The sequence below is a fragment of the Rhipicephalus microplus genome, chromosome 7, assembly GCF_043290135.1.
Source record: "Rhipicephalus microplus isolate Deutch F79 chromosome 7, USDA_Rmic, whole genome shotgun sequence".
NCBI classification, from domain to species: domain Eukaryota; kingdom Metazoa; phylum Arthropoda; class Arachnida; order Ixodida; family Ixodidae; genus Rhipicephalus; species Rhipicephalus microplus.
This window is the reverse complement of record NC_134706.1, coordinates 4282959-4296822: the sequence shown is the minus strand read 5'-3', so window position 1 is coordinate 4296822 and position 13864 is coordinate 4282959. Positions and strand designations below refer to the sequence as shown.

General features: G+C 45.1%; 1 protein-coding gene across 1 annotated transcript in view; it reads left to right on the top strand.

Moving 5' to 3' along the window:
- Nucleotides 1-12208, top strand: part of LOC142766801 (GTP-binding protein Di-Ras2-like) — a 40160-nt gene extending 27952 nt beyond the window's left edge. The window contains exons 2-5 of the mRNA XM_075868021.1: nt 1485-1717; nt 5253-5420; nt 9329-9670; nt 10538-12208. Coding sequence (XP_075724136.1) covers nt 1547-1717; nt 5253-5420; nt 9329-9670; nt 10538-10675 — 819 coding nt within the window. The 5' untranslated portion in view covers nt 1485-1546 and the 3' untranslated portion in view covers nt 10676-12208. The remainder of the gene's footprint in view (nt 1-1484; nt 1718-5252; nt 5421-9328; nt 9671-10537) is intronic.
- The last annotated feature ends 1656 nt before the right edge of the window (nt 12209-13864 follow it).

Sequence of the window (13864 nt, the reverse complement as noted above, 5' to 3'; positions counted from 1 at the left end):
CCGCAGCCGGGATTTGAACCCGCGACCTGCGGGTCAGCAGCCGAGTACCTTAGCCACTAGACCACCGCGGCGGGGCAATTAGCTAGTGGTAATAATACACATATATAATAGGCAAAACGAGCAGCAACATTCTAGAACGGGTGAATGCAAAATTAAGTAATAAAAATACAATAAAATAAAAGGCACAATTCATGCAAAATACAATACACAAAGCAATGCAATGCAAAGTAGAACAAACACGCAGAACTCATACGGAAGGAAAGCAGAAAAAGTGCACAAAAGAACTCGAAATAAAAGATTTTACACATGAAACAAAAATAAACACAAATAAAAGAAATGTAGACAATATAAGTAAATGTATACGATGACAAAGGTGAGCAATCAGGAGTTAAAAAGAAAGATTTTATTGATATTTTGAAAAGTGAAGTTGTGGGCACCAGAATTAAGTTCAACAAGTAAACTGTTCCAAAAATAAACAGTGAAGAACTTCGATGTTTTCTTACCGTGGTTGCAGTAAAATACGGGGTGCCAACTTTAGTGAAACGAGCATAGAAAACTGCGAAAATCGGAAAGTGGCTGCTCTAATCACACTGTTCGTTTCTCGGTCACAGGTTCTAACAAATAAAGAGTTTCACCTGATCATCCAGTCTGCTCCATTCGTCACGTTATGAGCCCGTGACAATACAGACTTCACGAATGACAATAAAGTGCAGCCAAATCACCTGCCTGAACGCCGTCGAAAAAGCGAAGCTTATTTCTCTCCCATTCCTCGTCAGGCTCTGGAATTTCTATGTTATCGCTAGTCGTTTGAAGCATTATTATGTGTTCTAAGAATTTCTGCGTTGTGTCCCGTCGGGTAGCGCGCCTTGCACGGGAGTGTGAATGGTCTTCACCGCCCTGCAAAAGTAAAACGTCGCAAAAATTTCGAAGACTGCTGCGCCTGACTCTTGCTTACAGCTGCCTTCTGAAGCCCCTATCACCGAGTATCGCCCTCGCCTTTGTCGTTGCGTCTTCTTCTATACCGAACATAACTCTTGCCACTTAGGTACTCCTACCATTTCCAAAAATCATTACCATCAATCCTTTAAATCGAGCATCACCCCAGCCACTATCTCGGCTACACATCGCATTTTCCTTTCTAGCAAGCTCCTCTGTCACATTTTAGTCCTGGCATGAGCAGCAGTCCTGTATTGCGCAATTTATGGCGGAGTCATGGTGACATGAGCGCGAGCAGTGTGTACTGGTGGCAAGGTAGGTCGAGAGCAGTTGCGCCACGATAACTTCCCAGTGCGTGCGTAGTACTGCACAGCTTGGAGCAGAGCCGTGCTTGGATCGGATAGAGTGTGAAGCTGCGGGCCCTCGCAGGTGTGTCTGCTGGGTAACGCGAAGTCACGTCGTCTCTTCACGGAGTTTTTCACTCGCGATGGACATATTACAGCCAGCTTAAACTGTTCCACTCTTTCAAACAACATCTCTACCCGCAGGTTAGGCGAGGACGTCGACTCCGGCTGGTCAGTGTTGGCGCTCCGACGTGGTGCGGACGGCGATGACCGAAGAGAGCGAGTACCGCATCCGCCTGGTCACGCTGGGTGGCGGAGGCGTCGGCAAGAGCTCCATCGTCAAGCGCTTCTTGTTCAACACGTACTCCGACCGCTACAAGCCCACCGTGGAGGACCTCTTCTGCAAGGAGTACGACCTCGAGTCCATGACGCTCAAGGTACCGGGGCATTCGTTCTTCTATTTCAGTTATTCTCATATTTCCACGTGGTATATGCTGACGTTAAAAAAGACGGAGCTTGGGCCATTAAAGATGAGAGTCTTTGTTGGGTGAACTTCTGAGCCAACGCCTCCGAAAGAGTACTATGCCTGGGACGTGAGCCGCAAAATTGCTGCCAAGGTAAATGCAAACTGGTAGTGTAACTTCCACAGAAGCCCATGTGTTCAGTAGTTGGTGGCTCTTTGCCACCGTTACCCTCTTCGTATGGAGTGGACGACTAACAGCAGACAAAAAATAAAATATGACGTCACAATCCAAGGCGGTGGCAACATCATGCATTTGCCTTACATGACGCGAAGCCTATTTTTTTTAATTGATGAAATTTTACGTGCCGTTATAAGTGCGCAAATTTATTGCACCTTATGGCTCACTAAAGGCGTGCGCGAGAGAAAAGGAAGGCTAACATCGAAGATTGGGGAAGTAAGGTTGTTTCATTAGTCAAATAGTGTACTTGCAACATACGCTAAACACTTTGCAGCTGAAATCGTGACACAACGAAAAATGTGCCACTGCATCTTCTTACGGCTTCTTACATAGCTCAAGAGCAAGCACTGCGCATACGCGTCTTCTTTTACCTGCCAACAATGGTGGTTTTGGGACGTTAAACGCCACCTATCGATCAATTACCTGCCAACAAGCTCGTTCGCTCGCATCAGGGGATCAAGTGTGCGTGCACTGCAACGCCAGAAAAAAATGCAAGGCAGCACATAGGCAGTTGCTGCGGAAACGCACTTGCCTGACTAAAGAGTTTTCTATTTTACGAAAACTTTGTCCCATTCCGTCGTGCATGATGAATTTCTTGGTAAGCTTTTTTTTTCGGAAGTTTATTCTGTTGTGACTTTGTGTTACCGTGAGCTGGATGCCACGATGCCAACTTTCTTCTTTCATTTGGATGAGAGCTAATGTTAAACCTTTTGTGAACGTGTTGAACGTGTTTGTGAACGCCGGTTTCCTCCTTCTCAAATCAAGCGCTCCTTGGGCCATTCTAGTGATTCTGCATTGTGTAGCCCGGAATTAGAGTCGACATTTTTTTTCGAAATATTTGCCATATATTTCTGTTTGAATCACACACATGGAATTATTAAGGTCAAAGCACCTATTTATTTATGTTGTCTATTAGTGCTTTTAAAACCAAGTTTGTCGTTTTCACTTCACACCAGCGGAATGTAACCTCAGTACCAAATTTCGCTTTTGGCCCCACTTCAGCTCTTCTAGCATAAGCTCTTCCTTCCTTGGCATCCTTCTAGATAGTATATATAAAAGTTCAGAGGCATATTGTTGACATAAAAGAATAGCATATGGTATATGAGTCTTGATTCAAATGCGCCCTTACTTTTTACGGATTACATTACTGGCTCTTAATCATTATTTTGTTCATTATCAGGTTACTCGTGGTATAATATGTTGAAAAAATACTTATAATACTCACATTTCATCATTCCAAGTTGTCCAAGGCATGCTATTAGAATATTTACATCCAGATCACATCTTTTCAATGATAAACTTCTACTACACAAGAATTACAAACTTACTCTTACTGAAATCACTTAAGGCAACCTAGGCACTTCTTTGTACAGACTTATTAATAACGAACTTCACCTGACAATATTTATATCTTACAATTTTATGAATTATAATAACACACAATTCGCATTAATTAACAACTTTATTTTATCCAATATTTGTGCTAAATATGGTAAACAAACTGTAACATTCACTTCCATCTCAATATGAAACACTCTTCCACTTAACATAAAATCTACCGGTTCATTTCATCCATTTAAATAAACAGCTGAAAATGTATATGATCCAGGTGGGCTAACCATGAGAGTTATTTTTTGTTTCGCTTAATGTGCCCTCTTGTACAGTGTTTTTTTTTTTTATGGGAAAGATTATTCAACTGCGGTATCGCTTCTTTGTTTCTTCTTTTTTTATACCTTTCGCTTTCATTTGATATGTTAGGATTACACTATTTCTTGCTCTCATTTGTGCATGTTTGTACTATATTTTTCGTTTTATTGATACCTTTTACTACTGTTGCTATCAAGTGTTTATTACCACATTGCGTTTGTACGGGAAGTCCCGATACAGTCTCTTGGCTATGGGAACTCCTCCTCTATACTATACGCCTGTTATTGCGCCCAATATTTATTAGTAAATTCTGATTTTGATTCATGCCGCGCAAAATGCTTAACTTGACCATCGGTGGCGTCAGCACGAGTACTGCAAGGAATCATTGTCCGGTGACGGCCTCATAGATGGCCCAAATTTCTGACGTCATGATAGCGTCAACGCTTGACACCATTACGTGGTCAACCTACCTAAGAGTGCAAAAAGGTTAAAATAGGCGCAGAAAGAAGAAATGTACGCAGTGACGTGTCCCCATCCTCTTTCTCCGCGTATTTTAACATTGCTGTGTTGTTAGTTATTCCAATGTATGCCCACAAACTAGTCCTGCTCGCGATGCTGCTTCGTCATAAATGGTCTGATCACTGAGGCAGCACTTGAACCCATAGAGTTTCTTACAAGTACACCAAAGGGAACACTGGCGCTAGTGTCTATGGGAGCCGCAACGTATGGCGCTTCATCGAGCATATGAATGATAGGTAGTACACGGATTAATCTAGTCTTCGTACTTTGCGTTACTGCTGGCTTCACTTAGCTTAGCTTGAAGTTATTTTGTGATTAAACGACAATCAGCAGTTGTTTATCAGCTACGCATCACCACCTTGATCTTTTTAGTCTTGCCAATATAAAACCGGTCACGAAGTTCAAAACTGTTTGTTCTCTTATTCGAAACGAAACCGAAACACAGCCACAGCCACAAGTGCGATTTGAAACCCGCAAGTACACAAAGAGTAGACAAGTCCATGTACTACCCATAACTTTCATGCTTGCTGAACGATTGCAGCGTCAGAGTCCCCTCTAGTTGAATTTAGAAAATGATTTGTGGCATTTAACGTTTCAAAACCACCATAAGATTATGAGAGACGCCGCGGTCGAGGGCTCCGGAAATTTTGACCACCTGGGGTTCTTTAACGTGCTCCCGAGTTCGAGCACATGGGCCGACAACATTCCCGCCTCCATCGGAAATGCAGCCGCCGCAGCCGGGATTTGATCCCGCGACCTACGGGTCAGCAGCCGAGTACCTTAGCCACTACACCACAGCGGTGGGGCCAATTTAGCAAATCTATGCGGGAACCAACGGACACCTTTCGAAACAGGGCGGGACAGGATCAACGCATATATTGATAAGAACAAGATTGGTTCCAGCTTATAGGCGTCTGAAATGAATGCGAAAGAGAGATCCTAAATTTTTATTAAGTGAGTTACGTAACTGGTGAGAGGGGAGCTGATATAAAAAATGATGGTCATAAGAGTAGTCACTTTTATTTCTGAAACCCTATCTTACCGCGTAACAGCAGCGAATGTCACACGTGTCACATGACACGGAACGACTGATGCGCATGCGCAGGTGGACATTTTGGACACCGCGGGTGACCACCAGTTTCCGGCGATGCGCCGGCTGTCGATCGCCAACGGCCATGCCTTCCTGCTCGTCTACAGCGTCGACTCAATGGCATCGTTCGAGCTCGTCAAGCAGTGCTTCCAGGAGGTTAGGGAGCACAAGCCAGATTATCAGGTAGGGAAACATTGTGCTACTCAGAAACTATGCTACTGTGGAGTGAGCTAGAAATTTAAATATAAAGCCTGATTAAAACTGAACAGGACGATGTGGCACAGTGGGCGTGCGACGCATGCTGGGTCACAACCGCTAGAAGAGAAGGAAGAAGAGGCGTTCCACCAATAAACCATTACCGAACGCACGTCAGTCTCTCTGTCCTCTACAAAGCCTGCACACAAGCGAGAAAGTTCACCGATGGCTACGATGCCCAATGAGAACTCGGAGAGCAGTTTTAAGGGCTCGGATTTTGTAATTAGCGTACGCAAATACTTTTACTTTGCTGGCGTGCACCTCTGGATACTGGCGGCGTTGAGCTCTTTTAGCAGCAGTGCACTTCCACCACTTCCACCAGTTGCGTCGCTCATTGTTCAAAAAAAAAAAAGCTGCGTAGTTCTTTCTGAACAATTAGCGACAGCCTCGCTAACCATGAGACCACGGAAGACAGCGCGTTGATGCGTCCTGCTACAGTCCCACACGACGAGATTTCCCCATTTCTTTAAATATGTGGTATTATTATGAAGGTAAAGTGCAAACAGTGGTAGCATATCCAAGCTTTATGTGGGTGTAGGTGGCTCTCAGAAAGGCCCTGCAACACTTTTTGAGCGTGGTCAGAAAACACTACCGATCGGTAGTAGAGGCTCCCGACAACACGTGAGCCCAATATTATAGTGCAGCACGCGGCCCATGGAATTCACTATGAATTACCAAAGTCCGCTAAAAGATACTTTCTATTTTCTCGAGGAATTGCGGAATATGCCCCAGAAATCACACGTAGCAAGCCCATCTATCAACCATTATTTGAGCATGGTGCACTCGCTCGTTACAGAGACCGCCGTGGGAGGCCTCTACTTGTCCACGCGTGCACGTGCGATAACACTGAAAAAGCCGCACATTTGAAGGAAAGGAAAGAAAAAAGTGCTCAAGGTCACGAGGCACGCGTGACGTTTTTCTGTGGCCCTGCCATCTCTCCCTGCTTAGCTTCCAGCGCTTTCGTCGGGATGAGAGGAGAGATGATGCAATTGCAGCATGCGACAAACCTTTGTAACTCCACTCGCACCGGACGGATTCTTAAAAATTTTGCGACTTTGAATTCGTGAGGCAATAAGCTCTTCCAGCGAATTTATTCCATGGTTTCTTGAAAAAGTGTTTCAGGGCTCCTTTAACATAACGCGCCCTGTTGTTTCGAAGCCATAGACCTAGCGACGATATCGGCGCCCAGCCGGCCGCTAGCTGAGGCCACCGCCGGTTGCCGCAATGGACTGTGCTGCTCATGCGCCGCGTAGTGTGTCTCAGCAAAACCTGTCCCTGGCTCGTATATTTCTTGTGCAGCGCAAAATTTTGCCGTTCTTACAATTTTCTGGACGTTAATCTTTTGCTAACGGCATGCGGCCACTCGTCATGTTTTCTTTCCCATTGTCTTTGTCGCGGAGTGCTCTACGCAGTTCTAGGATGTCATTTTCCGCATACTGTAACTTGTGTCGCACGCCTGCTGACGTTTACTAAAAGAGTTTGTTCTGATATGACAATGCGAACGTACTTCGTCGCTTTTCATAACTAAGAAGAGTTCATCGAAGCGTTGCAAGCGCATCAACATAAACTAAACGTTCTGGCCTCATGTAAGCAGTGTCGACAGATTTTTTTCTTTTTTTTCTTAACACTAAGATATGCTGTGTGACATGAAGTAAAACAACACCCATTTGACGTCAGCAACCATCTTTTTACCGCGTTCTCACGCGCCGATGATTGCTGTCCAACACGAATATACTTGGAGCACGCAGCAAGCAGCCCCACCAGCAGCGCACTCCAACCAAGATGACGGCAGTACCGCTGTCGGAAACGCGAGCGTGCGAGATAATCTGATGATATCAGTCAATTACTGTGACCCACATCTGCCAGAGGATTTTTGTTTGGGCTGGATAGATCTCGGGTGTTTAAAAAGCTGCGCTGTTAAAAAAGCAGGCTGGTGATTGTCTCCCAAAAAAGGCACCACACCCACGAACTTGTAGAGGAGAGAAAGAACAGAGATGAAAAAAAACACCAAACAAATGCAAATTCACACAGGGCATTATCAATACATAGGGAAGACTTCACAAAATAATTAAGAAGTGGCGGAGCTAGACGACGTGAGCTTAAAACTAAATATACGCACGACCAAGGAATGCCCCAAGAGGCTTAGAAGGGCAAGTTCCCACATTTAAAAATTCAAGATTACGGTTTTAAGCAGGCAGTCTGGGTGGCTTAGCCATTTTTTTTTCTTTTTTCTACTATCACTCTTGAAGGCCGGGCCGATCATTCATGCCTAACACCTGACTCAGGGCAAACTTTTGGCGTGACTTCAAATCTCGCATCACTTTTAGCCAACCGTGCAACGCACGCGTGGACTTCTTGTTTATGTGGAGAGTAGCTCGTTCCGAGGAAGCGAAAAGCAGCGTACGAAAGGCAGCTCTGATCCAATCTCGGTATAGAACCACCGATGGCTCCCAAAGCCCCGGATTATTCTTCGGTCTCGAACCACCGGTGGTGCCGCGTGAAGCCAGCGCATAATGAGATCCATCGGCGAGACGCTCGGTCAACAAGACAGCTTCAGTTTACCGAGTGTCGCCTGGTTGCCTTGATGTCGGTGACACCGCGCCGTCTCATCAGGTGCCAATCTATTTCGCTAAATCTGTGCAGTGCCACAGAAGCTAGGATGATGTCGTTACTGGACGGATTCAGTTCAGCTCATTCGAACAACCAGCTCAGCGTATATGTCGTGATCTTGAGAGAATGTGTATATCCTCGTTGATTTGATTGATATGTGGGGTTTAACGTCCCACAATGACCATATGATTATGAGAGACGCCGTAGTGAAAGGCTCCGGAAATTTAGACTACCTGGGGTTCTTTAACGTGCACCCAAGTCTGAGCACGCGGGCCTACAGCATTTTTGACTCCATCGAAAATGCAGCTGCCACAGCCGGGATTCGATCCCGCGACCTGCGGTTCAGCAGCCGAGTACCTTAGCCACTAGACCACCGCGGTGGGGCGAGTATAGCCTCGAATACTTGGCCAAGGAGTGAGATGCAAAAGCAATGAACAAACAATAGTAAGAAAGACCATTATAGCCAGAAAGGCGAAGCACTGATAGTAATTTCGAAATCAGTCTAATGATAAATCTACTCGCTACACCACAGAAACCTGGAGGCTTACAAAGAGTGTTCAGCTTAAATTCAGCACGACGCATTGAGTGGGTATGGAAAGAAATGGGTAACCTTAAGAGACAAGAAGAGATCAGAGTGGGTCAGGGAGCAAACCAAGGTTAGGAATATCATAGTTGAAATCAAGAAGAAATGGACATGGGCCGGGCACGTAGCGTGTATAGGCTCGATAACCGCTGGCCCTTAAAGGTAACCGGTGGATTTTCAGAGAAAGCAAGCGGGCGAGGAAAAATGGAAAGTTAGGGGGCCAGATGAAGTTACTCCTATCGAAGCGATTCTTTCCCCGACATCAAGCCTGCCTACGGCCAGTTTACGAGCGATCTCCAAGCACCGGCATGGTTCAGTGGTAGAATACTGGGCTGGCACGCAGCGTACAGGGGTTTGGATCTCAATGTGTGCTCGGTGTTTTTTATTTAATAAGTTATTTTCGTACTTTTGCGATACTGGTTACGGACACCGGTGGCGGCGGACAACAACGGCGCCATGCGTGACCCGTGTTGTCCGCCACCATCTCATAACAGCTTTCGCTGTAAAACGGTGCAATTTACGCCCTCGTACGTTCCTTGGTTTCATTATCCGTTCGCTTTCATTCGGGTAATTAGAGGTAATTTAGGGTAACACGAACAGAGATCTAACCACTAAATCACATTTTCTGTATTCATATTCCCAGGAGGTCCCAATCATTGTGGCTGGCAACAAGATTGATCTGCCCGCCGACCGGCGCCAAGTGAGCAAGGAAGACGTCGCCGAGTGGCTGTTCTGCGACCTGCCCCGGCTGCGTGCAAAATTCGTCGAGTGTTCGGCCAAGGAGAACACCAACATCCGGGAACTCTTTCGGGGATACCTGCACCTGGCTCGCATACCGCACCTCTCGGCTTCCGAAGCCCCGCCCCACCAACTGACGCACGCCGGCGCGGCGGTCACGGCTATAGGCGGCCTGCAGCGAAGATGCAGCGCCCGGGTCTCGGGTCCACGCGCTAGGGGACTAGCTTCTTTCTCGTCCTCTCTACAGGTGGGCGCTTCACCTACATCAGCCATGTACACGACGCAAAAGCGCATGGTCAGCGTCGGTGTAGCGTGTTCATCGTGCGGATTCGAATGTCGCGGGTTCAAACTAAATTGCGGCGGTGACATTTTAGAAAGCGGCGACATGCTGTAAACCATTGTACTGGGCGAAGTCATTGCACGGAACACCATATGGCCGCAATTTCTTGAGCCCCACGGTATACGGTGAGCCTCATAATAATATCTTCCGTTTGTAAAACACCGGTATTATTAGTAATCATAGAAGTAAGTACTTTATTTACATTAAGCACATCACAGAGCACAGTGCAGGATCAAGGGCTAAAGATAAAGGTAGTAGGCCATATGTTAACGATTGCGATTTCATGAGGACGGCATGGTTCAAGTTAAAGAGTTAAGTTTGTTATTACTTTACCTGACAAGCCAACCATAGCATGGGCCTCAGAAAGAGGTCAGGCCAACAACATACACTTGAGGTTTAGTCCTTCACAGCTAAATTTAGCTTTAATTAGGCTGGAGATATTCAGTTTAGTTCACACAGTAAACAACCGATGACCCCAGATGTTCCTTATTTCACTAAACGTTCAAGGACAGCTGTCCACGCCAATGGTATATCGGACAAAGTGTCCCACTTACCGATCTCCTCACTGAACACATAATAAACGTTTCATTCGCTCTTTCAAACGTTCGCTTGTCGTCATCGTCGTCCAATCGTGCACGCTGAAGTTGTTTGACAGGAAAAAGCATATATCACACAGAACAAAGTTGTTATTTTTCATCCTTGTGAAGGCGGTAAGCAATATTAACCCTCCTGTTCCTAACGCTGCCATCTTTTACGGTGCTGTTCTCGTCACAGGCGTCGCCTTCGTCTGCCGTCCCCGAGGAGCAAGCCATAGCCAAAGCCAAGCCCAGGAGCCGCTCGCTCATCCGCAGGACGAGCAAGAAAGCATCCAAGCTGAAGGAACACGGCGTGGACGACTGCACCATCTCGTGACGCGTTTATCACATGAAATAAGCCAAAGCCAAAGCCACGGCCGGTCGCTCTGCTGCCGTTGGTGAACAGGCTTGTCGATAGGGTTGAACACGCGGGCAGAAGTGTATAGGATTGCGAAAAGCATCGATTTCACTTCGCATCCTAAAATTGTTTTGAAATGTTGCTGGAAAGAGATGGACGTGGATTGACCAAGCTGGAACAACGCTGCCAAGGGCATCCGATTAGTTCTGAAGCCCGACCTAGTCGGTATGCTATCTTAAAAAAGGATATCGTTGAGCATTCACAAGCAGGCCAATCGTCAGAAGAGTGGTGTGTTTGGGTTTTTTCATGTGCCTTTCTTGTGTTCTCATTTATACGTGTTAGAATAATATGTCAACAAAACATCTTATAACGTTGCCATATCAATCACGACATTTCCCGCATATCATATAAGAGTGATTTCATAAACGGGACTTCACATTAAGATTAAAAAACATATCCGTACCGACTTCCACGATAGCTGAAAATATCCACGCGGATGCTTAAATACAAAGCTTTTGTTTCATGGCTATCTTGAAGCACATGGTAACTACATTCCCTTCAAAAAGAAAAGAACCTTGTGACTATCCACGTCCACGTGGATCATAAACATGCTTATAAAAGCAAAACAAAAAATAGAGTGAAGATGGTTATGGGCGAGCCTTCGAGCCACATGTTTGAGACCCCCGAGTTATATCAATATGGACATCTCACGTGCATGCATATTGTGTCAATCCGCCTTTAAGTTTGCCTGGGCGACCCTCTGCCATTTTGGTAGGGTTTTGGCGGGGCCAAATATAACCAATATTGCCACAAGGAAAGCCTCCGAGATCAACCAGTGTTTCACGACTTTACCGCTAGGGTGAAGGGCGCATGTGCCGTGGCATTGTGAAGGAGGTGGAATCGGTTGAATCGCCAGCTGGTCCTCATATTACAAGAGAACGCACGCTATCTCCGAATGTTAAAAGGAGATAATAACCGACATAATCGGGCTGAGGTGTAGTGATTCTGGATAGTTATTGCTTCGAATGAACCAAGCCAAACGTTTGCTTCGTGTACCCTTTTTACGCGCCACCGTAGTCGCCAGCGTGAGCAGCGGGGCTGTGAATGGAACACCTGCATGTCACGTGATCATTGTTCTACATACGTGTTATGTATGCTGCGATAAAAGGAGAAGACGAGTGTTGTGTAAGATCAGCAAATTGCAGTTCAAGCTGCGTCGGCGAATCGTTCAAACTTCTTCACGAATCGCTAAACTGGTGTACGAGTCAGACTGCATGCCAAAAGGAAATGGTGTTACAAGTGGCGATACAGGGTGTCACTCCTATGATGATTTCTGTGCGCATGCTGCTTCACAGCCGAGTAATATTGTTATTTCGCCGTACTGTTTCATGAATGTTGCGTTGTTGTACCGTCCCGGTCCTGACAAGGTTTGCCGTCGGCACGTCTGTTGCACGTGTCTTCTCTGGAAGTGCGCCGCAAAGCTTCTTTTTATTATTGTTTTACTATTATTCTTCTTTTTCAGCAATTTATTATTATTATTATTATTATTATTATTATTATTATTATTATTATTATTATTATTATTATTATTATTATTATTATTATTATTATTATCTACACATAAACATATACACACGAGAATGATGCAAGGAGCAGGCTTGACGTCTACCACTGAGAGGGGTACAGTGCATGTCCTATTCTCAGTGGAAGTGAACATATCAATAAGGCATTAAAAATACAGACAAACGAAAGTAATAGCCAAGGGGCTAAAGATCACCGACAAAAAGAATTATGCACCGTCATTCAACGTGAAAGCCGTAGGCAATGCGCAGCTTCTACATGACACCCCCGTGCGCAAGTTTGTGCGACTTATGAAGCGTGAAAACTTGGGCCTGTGTGATTCGCTCCTCGAAATAGCGCGCTTTAGAGAAAAACTTTAGTGTCGTGTTTTCTTTTTTTTTGATTTCCCTCTTTTGCTAATTTTCCTCTTTTCTCTCTCTCACTGCAACATCTCTTTTCTGTCATTTTCATTCCCCTTACCCCCTTCCCCTGCACCTGATAGCCTGCCGGTTCAAGACCTGGCTCACCTCCCTGCCCTTTCGCTGATTTCTTTCCTCTTCCTCCACAACGAACTTAAAATTGAACTGCAGTCGCGTTGATCGTTAAGGCTTGGTTCAAGGTGTTTTTTTCGCACGCCCATTTCTACATTATTTGCAGTGGTTTAAATTAAGGAAGTCCAGAAACAGCATTACTTGTTTGTTTCCTTAACTTTTATCTTGCGGTTGCTTACTATATATATATATATATATATATATATATATATATATATATATATATATATATATATATATATAAAAGTTTTAAATCGTCGGAGGTGCACGGACTGCTGAAAGTACGAAGACTATTTTTCAACCAGTGAGTGTTCCAGTGATGTTGTAAAAGAAAGGGTAGTTCAGATGTGTTGGCAAGTTGCGAATTGAACGGGAGGTGGGCGTCCGTGCTTATTCATGTAATATAGTTGACCGATATGTGTACAGCATTTTTATGGGAGTTGTTTCGAGCTCGAACATATCTTGTACATTTCGGAAGTATACACACATACCTTACTCTAAAAAATGTATCACAGAGCCACACGAAGCTGTGGCTCATTTTGCTCCATATTAGTGTGCATACGTATGTAGGATTATTCTTATTGTCCACTGCTTACAGCGTTATGTATCGGTGGAAGTCTACTTTTTGGTGGCACTTACACCAAGACATCGAACTCTCTTTTGCCTCTCTGTCGTTTTGTGACATTGTGCTTTCTGACTACGTAGGTGGCATGGAGGAGTCCGAAACGTTGATTGCGTGCTTTTGTGTGTGTTTGCCAAAATGTGTCTGTAGACTCCACCGGAGCATTATTTCTTTTTTTCCGATCAAGACTTCCCTTCAGGCTGCAGGTAAACTTGCACAACTGGCTAACACGGGTAACTGTTCTATGAAACTTGTTGAATACCCTCACACAGTACGTGTACAATTATATAATGCAAGCATGCGTCACGTCATGAACACGTCATACAACAGTGTCATTGCGCATTCTCGATGGGCGAATACCGTGTTAGCCTTGTCTTGTTTACCGTGGACGTACGGGGAATCAATCAGGCGACCGTGTACACAGTGATAAAGTAA